This window comes from Cuculus canorus, chromosome 1 (genome assembly GCF_017976375.1).
Source record: "Cuculus canorus isolate bCucCan1 chromosome 1, bCucCan1.pri, whole genome shotgun sequence".
Taxonomy (NCBI): Eukaryota; Metazoa; Chordata; class Aves; order Cuculiformes; family Cuculidae; genus Cuculus; species Cuculus canorus.
The window spans coordinates 44176163-44188475 of record NC_071401.1 but is presented as its reverse complement, the minus strand read 5'-3'; the positions used below and the strand labels follow the sequence as shown (position 1 = coordinate 44188475).

The following is a 12313-nucleotide window of genomic DNA, read 5'->3' as shown; positions in this document are numbered from 1 at the left end:
GGCCATGCTGTCTGCCTGGGACTTCATCTGAAGAGCCAAACTTTTGCCTTGTCACTTATTTTAGAGAACATTGGAAATGGATGTTGTGCCAGCTAATGCCTGGCACATTGATTGGAAATTGTATGAGCACAGTCTTCTGTGCTTGATGAAGCAGAACTTTCCAGACATAAGAGAAGACAGATGAATTTGATCTTCAGACTAACAAATGTCTCTTGAATAGAAAATTAACAAATTTCCTAATTTTGATCTTAAAAGTTGTGTGTTTAGGTTGAAATACACTTTATAAGGCAATGGAAGATGGCTTTAGGTGCCCTAAAGCTGTGGTCTGCTGTGATATTAAATTAAACACTTTTCCATGGGAAACATTGTTGTATTACATTGTGTCAGATTGATTAAAAAAACAAAAGATAAAGAATGTGTGATACATACCTAGCTCTGATATTTTTGTGTAGTCAGCCTTGTGATGTGTATATTTTCATAGGATAATGTAATGTATGTTTCATAGATAGCATTGTATTACAGTATTAAAGCCTGAATCCATTTCAAATTAATTTCTCAATGGTGTTCTGGCTTAGTAGGATAGTTTGCTATTACCATTAAAATTGATATATTTTTCACAAAGTAGGTTGGCAGAAGAGGTTAGTCAGCTAGCCATAGAATCATACTTTACTGGATGCAGGGGAAACATTAATGACAAAGGATGAGGATAAGGCTGAGGTACTTAGTGCCTTCTTTGCCTCAGTCATTTTAATAGCAAGGTTAGATGTTCTCTGAGTACTCAGCCTCCAGAGCTAAAAGACAGGGAGGGCAAGCAAAACTCCAGTGATCCAAGAGGGCATGGTTAGAGACCTGCTTTGGCCAATTGGGCTTTTACAAGTCTATAGGGCTGGATGGGATCCACCCGAGAGTATTGAGCGAGCTGGCAAAGGTGCTCACCAAACCCACTTCCATCCTCCACCAGCAGTCCTGGCTGACTGGGGGAGATTTGCTTGACTTGAGGTTGGCAAACATTACACCCATTTACAAGAAGAGTTGGAGGGGAGGATCTGGGGGTGGTCATGGAGCAGGTCATCTGAGTGCTATCACACAGCACATGCAGGACAACCAGTTGATCAGGCCCAGTCAACATGAGTTTATAAAAGGCAGGTCCTGCCAAACTACCCTGATCTCCTATGACAAGGTGACCAGCTTAATGGATGAGAAAAAGGCTGTGGATGTAGTGTAGCTGGACTTCAGTAAAGCCTTTGACACCGTTTCTCACAGTGGAAGTAGCTGTCAGTTCCCTCATTTGGGTGAAAATTCATAGGCCATAATAGTAGTTGTTGGTTGTTACTTCACTGTTCTTTTTGATGTCAGATTGCAAACAATGATTTTGGGGTGGGGGTGTTTAGCAGTTTGTCTTCCCTTTTTTTCACTCTCCCTTTTTTCTCTGTTGTGACTTGAAGGTTTTCTAAACATTAATAAATAGAGAATTTAATAGTTTTCTTTAAAAAAAACTGCAAACTTGTGTAACATTTATCTGTGAACTTATTGCGTGTATATTGTCATATTTTCTTCTCAGATGGCAGTGATGATTTTTTTTTTTACTATGCACTGCTTTATGAGTTAGTTCAGTACATAAAATAACATAAGGAATCATTACTTAAACTTACCTACCTAATCATGGCTTTGCTTGCCATTGAAATTTTTCAGTCTGAAAACTAACCTATAATTATAAAACGTGTTATCGTGTCTTTGAAGTTTTTTTTGTAGAATGACTTGCAATTTCTTTATTTAAAGCTAAAAGCAGGCGGCAGTCAAAACCATATAAACCTAAAAAAATTATTAAGATGGAAGGAAAGATTGTCATATCTACAGCATGCAATAATGGAAGCAGTTCTGTTATTTCAAAAGATGGAGAACTCTATATGTTTGGAAAAGATGCCATTTACTCTGACAGTACAAGTAAGTTAATTTTTATCTTCTAAGTGATTTCTGAACTACAGTAATTGAAATTATCCTGAGATTAGCCTGTGGAAACCATGTTTCTGTTTCTTACACTCCTGATAGATTTCTGAATTTCTGCTGATTTAGCCAAGCATGACAGAAGGATAAAAAGAGAAAACAGTTTCCTTAAGTTCTGTAAGCATACATAGCAGCACTGGTGACAAATTCATGAATGAATGCTTCTGCTAAGGGGGGGGAAAAAAAGTCATTTGTTGTACTAATCTGACACTAGAAAACTGGGAAAAGGCATGCAAATTTACTGTGAGGACAGTGAGGGCCTAGAACAGGTTGCCCAGAGGAGTCATGGATGCCCCATCCTGGAAGTTTTCAAGACCAAGTTGGATGGGATTTTAAGGAGCCTGATGCAATGGAAGGTGTCCCTGCCAATGTCAGAGGGAGGGGGAACTGAATGTTCTTTAAGGTCTCTTCCAACCCAAGCCATTCTGTAGTAAATGAGACATGTTTTGTTATGAACAGAGGCCGCAGGAAAGCAGGCCTTATAAGTTTCTGTGTTCAGAAGTCAACCTGCTTTGAATTTGCAGGTGATCCAGTACATCTCAGTTTAAATAAAATATAAACTCCAATGGCATTGACACCTTTAGAACTGTTTTTCAGAACAAGTGATTTCAATAAGGGTTTGGTTTGGTTTTGGTTTTCCCTTCCTTGTGGGACAAATGGCCTATGCTGAATTCTTCTTTCACATCTGATTGTACAACGTCTTTTAATATCTGTGTTTTTTCTCTCTTGATGTTAATTTAAAAATTGTCAGTACCTACTAGCAATTTTGTTATATTGCTGAAGTTCCCTTCTTGGGTAGAAGGTGCAATTCACCAGTCAATTTTTTTATGACTTATAGGTTTAGTAACAGATCTGAAAGGCCATTTTGTGACTCAAGTAGCCATGGGCAAAGCTCACACCTGCGTGTTGATGAAGAACGGAGAAGTCTGGACATTCGGTGTAAATAATAAGGGTCAATGTGGACGAGAAACAGGCTCCATGAGCCAGGGAGGAAAAGGTGAGGGATCTAGATTTTTCCTCCTGTTTTATGTGCAGGAAAATATCACAAGTGAAAACATAGATAATAGTAGCATTATTATAAAATACAATTCCAATTTGAAGGTTAAATACATGTAATGTGCTTTAAAAGAAAATGGGTATGAACATTTTCACTTCAGCTGTCGCGTGTTTGATGTTCTGCACATACTAACAAATTTAGTTATATATGGAAAAAAAAGTCAATTACTTTACTGTTTTCACTGATCAAGCTTTTCTATAACAAATGAATAAACCCAAACTTGCTCATTCCTTGCCTTCCTTATGTGCTGTTGCCCTAATAAGAAACAGTTTTCTACCGGTGATGGTTTGCATTCAGTCTTGAGGCTGTCATGTGCCCAAACAGGACGTAAAACCATTAACATGCAAGATGTGCAAGTCTACATCTTTATCCACACAACTGAATGTTTCCATTACTCCTAAATATAGGTATGAAAAATCACTCCTGTTCACCTTTGCTGGGTTGGAATATTTTATATGTAAAAATAAATAACCTCTTACTAGTGTACTGAATATAGACGTTTCATTTCCCTTTTAGTTGTGAAACCTAAATATATACACCAGTCCACACTCAGAGATTTAAAAAATGTCATTAGGCATGCTCGACCAGCACATCAGGTGTGCCTATCATTCCTTTTATAATAGCATATGTGACTGTTCTTCAGAGGTTATTCAGTAGCCACTGTTGGCCTCAGAAAACAGCTATTTCTTGTTTCTGTATCTTAATTAGGTTTTGGAGTTGAGAACATGGCAACAGCAATGGATGAAGACCTAGAAGAGGAACTGGATGACAAAGATGAGAAGTCCATGATGTGTCCTCCAGGAATGCATAAATGGAAGCTGGAGCAGTGTATGGTTTGCACTGTGTGTGGGGATTGCACTGGCTATGGAGCGAGCTGTGTTAGCAGTGGGCGTCCTGACAGAGTACCCGGAGGGTAAGCAAACCTATGGAAATACACTTTCTATTATGTGGCAAATGGCTAAAGGATGTGTTGAATGTAGACTGAGTTGATGTGTTCTTAAATTTCAGTCTACGGAAACATTATATCTAAAAAGTATCTGTGCTTTTAAAATCAGAAGTAGGTTAAAATTTTTGTAAATAGCTTATGGTGGTTGCAGGTGAATTAGTTTTTAATGCATTTTTTAATAGTTCTTTACTAAAAGCTGCTGAATATGCACACTAATGTAATCTGTCTCTTGACAGAGCTGCTGGCTTTGGGATAACCTTTCTTCATCCTGTGATGGAAGCTTTTTATCTTGCTGTTCCAGTTGCTTTTATCTGTTACTTCAGGCTTGAGCTGCATAAAGGACCATGGCTTTGCATATTGCTGTTACTATTTTGCCAGCATGGCATGTGCTCACGGTTTCCTTGTTTACGTTTTCATCTGGTGTATGTTTAATTAAATGCAGAAAAGTTAATGTTGAGAAGTCAGTTCAGATATATATGGTCAGCATGGGCTTCCTGGCACCATGCAACAGCAGCTAAGATTAAACTAGCCATAATTTCCATTTTTCACATGTCCAGGATAAATTAACTAGTGATGTATATTTTAATTACCAAGGCATCAGTAATGCACAAAAATAACAGATAATGATAAAGCGACTCTGTTTGCTGCAGAATCTGTGGCTGCGGCTCAGGAGAGTCGGGCTGTGCTGTATGTGGCTGCTGCAAGGCATGTGCTAGAGAACTGGATGGCCAGGAAGCCAGGCAAAGAGGAATCCTGGATGCTGTAAAAGAGATGATACCATTAGATCTGTTGCTGGGTAAGTGATATGAAATTACCAAAATGGTTTTTAATTAATTTTCTTACTGCACTGTTGTTTTTTTTGTTGTTATTGTTCCTCAGTACATCTCTCTACACTCTAATAAACTCAATCCCACTGCTGACTTCTGAAACTTGAAATGGAGGAACAGGTTAGTTTAGAAATAGGTTTATTCTTTTCAGCTAACATTTCAATTAGTACTTTATTTCTTCTGTATGGTCAAGCTTTGCATCTAAAGTAATGCAGTTATTTCTTAACAATCAAACTACTGAACTTTTAGACTTAGAAGACAGTTTTAGTATAGTATTGTTAAAGTGGATAAAGAGTTCCTCTTCAGATTTATTTATTGGTCACATAACAAAGTGAGATCACTCTGGTAAGTGAAATGTTTTAAACTTTTACTTATTATAGACAAGTATGCCTTTGTGACCTCTATGGAGTTACAGTATTAATGCTGATACTAGAAAGTTGTTGTTGTCTATTTTTTGATAGCCTGAATATTTTTTATAATATTTTTATCTTTTTTTTTTTTTTTTTTTTTGCAGACCCATAAGAGATGGGGCATATTGTTTCTTGAAAACTTTTTTCTTTTTTTCTCGTAGAAGTTTTCAGGGAGAAAGAGCTGCCAGGAATGTGGAAATCACTTTGAAAAAAAGAAACCCAAAACACCTCCCAACTCACACACACACACACCCCCTCCAAAATATTCATCTTAGGAAAATACCAACTGGTGTGATTATTGGAAAAATGCAGTTTGGGATTTTACCCTGTAAGATCTTTCATCACAATGTTTTAGTATTTTACTCTCTGTATTTGCACCTGGGCACTTACAGGTTTTTGGAGATTTTTTTTTGTTTTTTTTTTTTTTTAAGTTTAGGTCTACATAATGTGTGTAATCCTGCATTGATGTACGCATATAGGATCTGGAATAGAAACCGACCATAAAATAATCAGATGCATGATTTAAAATATTTATACACCTCGCCAGTCTACCTGCAGAAGGAGTAATAATGGAAAATTATATGCTATACTCTACATGTGAGATTTATTTTTTTTACCCAAGCAAAAGTTTATTAGAAACTGGAGGTTGGTCTATTGTGAAGTTAACACTAAAGCCCCAAATAACCTCACTGATAGTTCCATACAGATGGTTCTAGGTATAACTTGCTTGTATGTGGTTATCCCAGAAACAGATGGATGCCGATGGTGAATGGGGCAATAGCAACTCTGCTTCCCAGCTCTAATCTCTTGCCTGATCAGGGAGGAGTTCGGGTTTTTGTGCTAATCTCTGCTTTGCTAACTCCTATTCCTAGCAGCATAGACATCAGCTCTTGATTTTGTGTTGGGCTTGGCATAGTTCCAGGTGAGGGCATTGATATGATTGACCTCATTTGTCTGGAGAAAAGGTATTTTCAAGTGGAGGTTTTGTGCGATATTGGAGGCAAGGTGTATTTTCTTTTTTTAGTTGCAATTTGGTAAGTTTTACCGTTGCATTTGTTCAAGTCATGTTTTCTGCTTAAAGAATAGTTTATCAGTTTGTTTCGAATTCATATTAAAATAACTAGTTTGGTAAAGAAGTCAGATTTACATTCGCATGTCTGTGCATTAAAGTGATTGCATGCCTCTTTGTAGGCACAGAGCATACAGTGGTAAAGCATTCCTAAAATAAAATATGCCTAATTGATTTAAAACATTTTTAAAATACAAGAAATATTAAGCTTGTTTTATTAATAATCCTTTCAAAAACTTTATGGAAAAAATGAAATAACCATGACAGCACATAACTAAATATAAATTTGTTTATGCCTAATAGAAAGGAAGTCCTAAATACTATTCCATTGTGTTGGAATTGTCAGAGTCCTGAAAATAGGGAATTCAGAGATAAGGTCTAAAATTCTTCTGCAGATTTGCTCAACTCCTTTCTTTATTTCTAACCATTGTGTCAGAGCCATGAAAAGAGCAGGTATTAAGTAGACCTTAGTTTTCGTTTACTTAACTTCTGGGCTTTATCATCATTGTAACAACTTTCAAAGATAATTTTACAAATTTTGTTTCCTTAACCTTTTTAGCTGTCCCTGTTCCTGGAGTTAATATTGAAGAGCACCTTCAGTTACGGCAAGAAGAAAAGCGACAACGTGTTAATAGGAGGCACAGATTGGAAGAAGGAAGAGGTAAATGACTACCCTATTGATGAGAGGCTTGAGGTGGTTTTCAGGAGACTTCTTGGTCTGTTTTTGAAGAATGGAAATCAATTGTTTTTTTCTCCAGTGAGCCAATACAGTGACTAAACTAAAATTGGAACCTAAGTAGCTGGTTTATCTTATTTAGTATGCTTTTGGAAAAATCGTGAAAAATCTGTATGTTTAACAAAGCCTACTCATAGGAATTAGTTTTAATGGTGAAGAGTGGCATTTTATGACTCATATAGTCAATTTTCATTTTTTGCTGTTTCCTACTTGACTAATAGTTTTTTTTTAAATATATGTGCTAAAACTTTTTCTTATATGAAGAGCTTATATGCTGCTTTATATGAAGAGTTGAAATGACTGCAAGCCTGTCCAATGCTGGCTACCTGTACTATGAATTGCTTAATTATTAGTATAAATTTTTGAATTTCTGTTTTATAATAGTAAGCAGATTTTCTTCTTTTATAAATGAACTTTTCATTGTTTAAATAGCATGAAAAAATTGATACACTGAATTTAAAACAAAACAAAACACTGCATAATTTTCTAATTTTCTTTCCTTGTGTATTATCTGCCTTAGGAGTTATTGTTGATTTTCCACACAAATAATATGTACTTTAACAGATTTTCAGTATTCCTCTTGTTTTGAAGTACTCCAGTGTCCTAATCTGGAAGATAATGAAAGTTGAGAGATTTAGACTGATATGAGTCATATATATTTTAGTAAGGCAGGGTGATGTGACTGTTAACATTGTGTGTTGAGAAGAGGAACAATTTTTTGGGAATTCTATGCTCTTCAAGCTTCTACGGTGTTAGTAAATACTATTTTGATACTTGTTATAGGTATTAGATATTGGGTTTGCTCAGATACAAAATGTGCATTGTGACCAAACTTAGTTCCTAGATTCCTGCCAGGGAACCTTGTGGGGCCACTTGTGGCTTTATTTCACTTGCATGTAGGAAATTACTGACATTGCCACAAATAGAGCAAAAAGGAAGAGAAAGCTAACAGTTCCCTGTGCATGTGGAATAGGATGGAATGTTGTTTTTTGAATCTTTGTGGTTAATTTTAGCTGTGAGGTAGAGAAGGGAAGCCTTTTTTCTTCCTATATCTAGGTCATGTTGGAGCTGCATTGCAAACTGCTGGCAGATATTAGGTACAGCTAACAATTTGTTTTTCATAAATCCTCATTGAATGTCCAGAAATTATTGAAAGCCACTGCTGTTCATCCCCAAAAGGTAATGATGCCAAAGCTGAGAGGTGAATTTCAATTGGAGAAGAAAAAAGAAGAGCAGCAGAGAAACATTTCAGTTTGCTTCCTTTTCTGTGGTTGGAAGTAGAACCAGAGCATCTCATCCCTGCTGTATGCCATCTCTCTCTTTAAAAAAAAAAAAAAAAAAAAAAATCTTTTGATCTAGTAGAATCTCAAATGATATATATTAGCAATATGTTGTTATTGTTGATTTGATAGACGTGTAGGGACTGTAGCTAAAAAGAGGGTGGCCAGCTTGTTGCACACATCCATATTGTATTCTGTCTCAAAAGAACATTGAAATTCCATGAGCTGGTAGAAAGAAAAGCACCATTCTAGAGAACTCTTATGGTTCTCTTTTCATGAGAGAGACCAAGGACATTTGAATAATTGACTAGAAAAAAAAAGTTTTGCAGTTGAAAAAACTTTGTTAATCTTAAAAATAATAGGCAGACTGCTTAGTCTTCCCTAAAATTTGTAGTATTTGTGCAAATGTAACTGAACAAATCCTTGACTAATAAATAGCCATTTAGAGATTCAAAGAAAGGTCTCAACCTTTCACTTATCTGAAGAAGTTTGCTTAGTCAGTTAAAGGCCATATTAGCTATATTAATGTCTTTCCTTCAGGTACACAGTCTTTTTTTGTTAGGATTATGATTTCTGGGTTGGAATGTGTAGATATGTGGCTTTTGTTCTTTTATGCCAGATCAATGAGAAACCAAGCACATTTATTTAAGAATAACTGAATGCCACTGGTCATTCTTCAGTAACAGCTGGTGGCCTTTTATTCCGTAGAAATATTTTCAGTAGATCTTGAATGTCTTATAAACAAGAGGATGCTGAAGGCTTTTTGAGTAAATACAGGTACATTTCATTCATAAAACAAATAAACCAACAAAATAACAAAAGAAAACTCATGCATTTGCCCAATGAATGTGTTGAAATAGGAATAAAGTCTAGGACAGAGGTATAAGAGCACGAATACTGGAAATAAGCTGGTTTCCTCACTGGAGATATTTCAGTGGTCTAATTGTTCTTGAGATTTCAATTTATTGCTTAAGGAATTAATTTTTTTCAGAGGACTTTAAGAATGTTGGAAATAGCTTTCAAAACAAACTACATTTAACTAATACACTAGATATACAGAAATATCTTTCAATGTGGTGATAATAAATGGCCATTGTTAACTAGTATTTTGCTACTTCTCTTTCTCAGCCTACAATGTAAAAACCTATTGAAGCTCATTACACACCTAATCTGTAGCTCAGTAATTAACCAAGGTTTTGCTTTTGATGCCCATACAGGAAGGGAGAATTATTTTCTTTCCATCTTACTCTCCTTGGAACAACAAAAAAATCCACAGAAAATGCATAAAATTTAGTCAAACTTGCTGTGTATTGAGGCAATATTATCCAAGGGTGCCGGTATTTGGGCATTTTTTTTTGTTTTTTGAGTGTAACTGTTTCAATTTATTCAGTAATTGTTTTTTCCTGTGTTAGCTGAGTATCATATAAATCTATTTTACATCTGCCCAAGCCATTATGAGCTGGAAATCCACTTGGTCAGTAACTCTGCTCTGTGCTCATTGTTGAACATAGACATAAATATACAGCAGGACTATCTACTCATGTGCAGTATTTTTCACAACATATTAGTGTAATCTCCATCTATAGTTTTAGTTAAATATTTGGTTTGATGCTTTCAGAAACTGGAGGTTTTGTTTCTAAGTTTCTTTAAACAAACCAAAAAAAAATGAAAAAAAAATCACCCTTTTTACTTGAAACAACATCAAACCCATACATGACTTTCTGTTTATGAGTGCTTTCAAGAGAAAGCTCTTAACCTGTAGGTATAATTCTATGAAATTGTTGTTGTACTGGAGTATGATTTCTGTCTGAAAGAGGTGATTATTATTGATAATAAAATTATTTTTAAAGTAGAAATATTTTTATTTAGATTGTGGTTTTAGATTTTCAGTACAGTCAGTGAGAACCATTCTAGTTTATATTTAATGTTTTAATTTACCTTATTCATTTATCTTCCACATTTATTTAACAATACATAGAAAGTATTCAGAAGAAAGTGTTAAAATTATAATTATCGTAAATCTTACTTGCATCTTATTCTCTATCAGACCCCCAATTGCCCTGCCTGCTTGTATCTGCTAGCCTGCATCTCTCTCTTCTCTGTGAAAAGCCTGAATTTTTGTGCTGCATCTGATTTGTACGGTTTAAGAGTCAGCAGAAAAGAGCTTTAAAAACACAGAAGAAACTTGTACTCTGTTTTATTTCCAGTTTTTTGAATGAAAGAAGCAAATTGCAGTTAACCTGAGTTGCCTGCATGATGCAGTGACATTCTCCATGAATATTTATGCCATAATAGTAAATTGCTACTCATAGTCTGAACAATACTATTTTAAAGAACATGCACCTGAACCATTAGCCCTGCCTCACAGGAATATTAAGTTTTGTTTCCCTTAAGGTTATAGAGGCGAGATGTTATCTCAGCATAATGTTTTCTACTTTGTGGTTGAAACTAACATTTGTCCCCAATTTTGTTTTCTGAAATATTTTCTCTTTAAAATTTCCTACCTGTTGACCTATTTTTTTTTTTTCCTGTATTAGGGAGTTGTTTTATTGTTTTAAAAAACCTCAACGCTAATTTTTTTTTTTCTTACAAGTACTCAGGAAGCCAAAAAGAGGGTTTTACAATAGAAGTCTCAGGTTGGATGGCACTTCTGTGCGACCTTAATTTATACTGCTTTTGTATGTTCCTCATGATACAATCTTCAATTGTGTGGTCATCTATTTTTTTCAGGTAGCTTCTTAGATTCAGTGCCCTGGGGCAGAAGTTCCCATTTAAGATCATTGATTTCAAACTTCTGTAATCACAGCTTTCCAAATAGCAGTTGTTTAGAGAAAGGGACTAGAAGAAATCAAAATGCGTGTAGTATGAATTAAAATCAAATGCTAAACTTTGATATTTCTGCGTAAATGCTAAGATCGACAAGAATGTGAAAGCACATAAGTGCATGTAGAATGGTATTAACATGCAAGTGTTCCCGTAGTACACTGTCTTATTTAGTAAATGCATTCTGTTTTGACAGAAAACGAAATAATTTCTGTTGATGAGTGGTTTTTTTTTCCTCTGTGCTTTTAATTCACTGCCAGACTAAAGTCCATTTTAAAAGGCCTTGATTTGGCCAGACCAAGAAAACAAAGCCAGTCTTGATGTTTCCTAGGCTAGAGATGTTTAACCTGACGGCTTAGTTAGGGAAAAACATTCTGTGAAAAATAAATGGAGAGGCTCAATGTCATTTTGGATTGTATAGCAACTGATTTAAAACAGCAGCACTGTCATCTACCAAGCTCCTCTAACTTGAGCTACTAAAATAAGTGAGAATAGGAATACGTTGTTATTCCCCATGTGGATCTGTGCTCAAGGCCTCTAGAACAGTTTTTCAAATAATATTCTGCAGGCATGTCTTAACTAAATAAAGGAAGTGCCTAATGTATGGCTGTAGTGTTCCATCAGAGTAATTTGTAATACCTAAACTGTACTCCCTTTATACAGGCAACTTCAGATGCAGGCAGAGAACATATATGGTCTGTATGAAGTGTTCATAGAATCACAGAATGGTTTGGGTTGGAAGGGACCTTAAAGATCATCCAGTTCCACTCCCTCCACCACCGTGGTCAGGGACACCATCCACTGGATCAGGTTGCTTAAATCCTCATCCAATCTGGCCTTGAACACCTCCAGGGATGGGGCATCCATGACTTCTCTGGGCAACCTCTGCCACTGCCTCACCACCCTCACAGGAAAAAATTTCTTCTTAATATCTAACCTAACCTAATTATACCCTGTTTCAGCTTAAGCCTGTTGCCTCTTATCCTGTCCCTGCACTGGAGGAAGAGTAGGTACTTTACATCATGCCAGTATATTGACTGAACATGCAGACGTCATAAAATAAGTATTTCCTGCCATACTGTGATCATGTTACAGATTCAGCATGCATAAACAGCCAAAAAGCAAGACAGAGTTGCGCATCCCACTTAGTGGATTGGATAC

General features: G+C 35.9%; 1 protein-coding gene across 7 annotated transcripts in view; it reads left to right on the top strand.

Moving 5' to 3' along the window:
* MYCBP2 (MYC binding protein 2) overlaps positions 1–12313 on the top strand; it is a 181815-nt gene that overhangs the window by 50950 nt on the left and 118552 nt on the right. For all 7 annotated transcript variants that reach the window (XM_054056536.1, XM_054056539.1, XM_054056540.1 and 4 more), the window contains exons 13-17: positions 1780–1944; positions 2843–3001; positions 3770–3974; positions 4658–4803; positions 6873–6974. In XM_054056536.1, coding sequence (XP_053912511.1) covers positions 1780–1944; positions 2843–3001; positions 3770–3974; positions 4658–4803; positions 6873–6974 — 777 coding nt within the window. The remainder of the gene's footprint in view (positions 1–1779; positions 1945–2842; positions 3002–3769; positions 3975–4657; positions 4804–6872; positions 6975–12313) is intronic.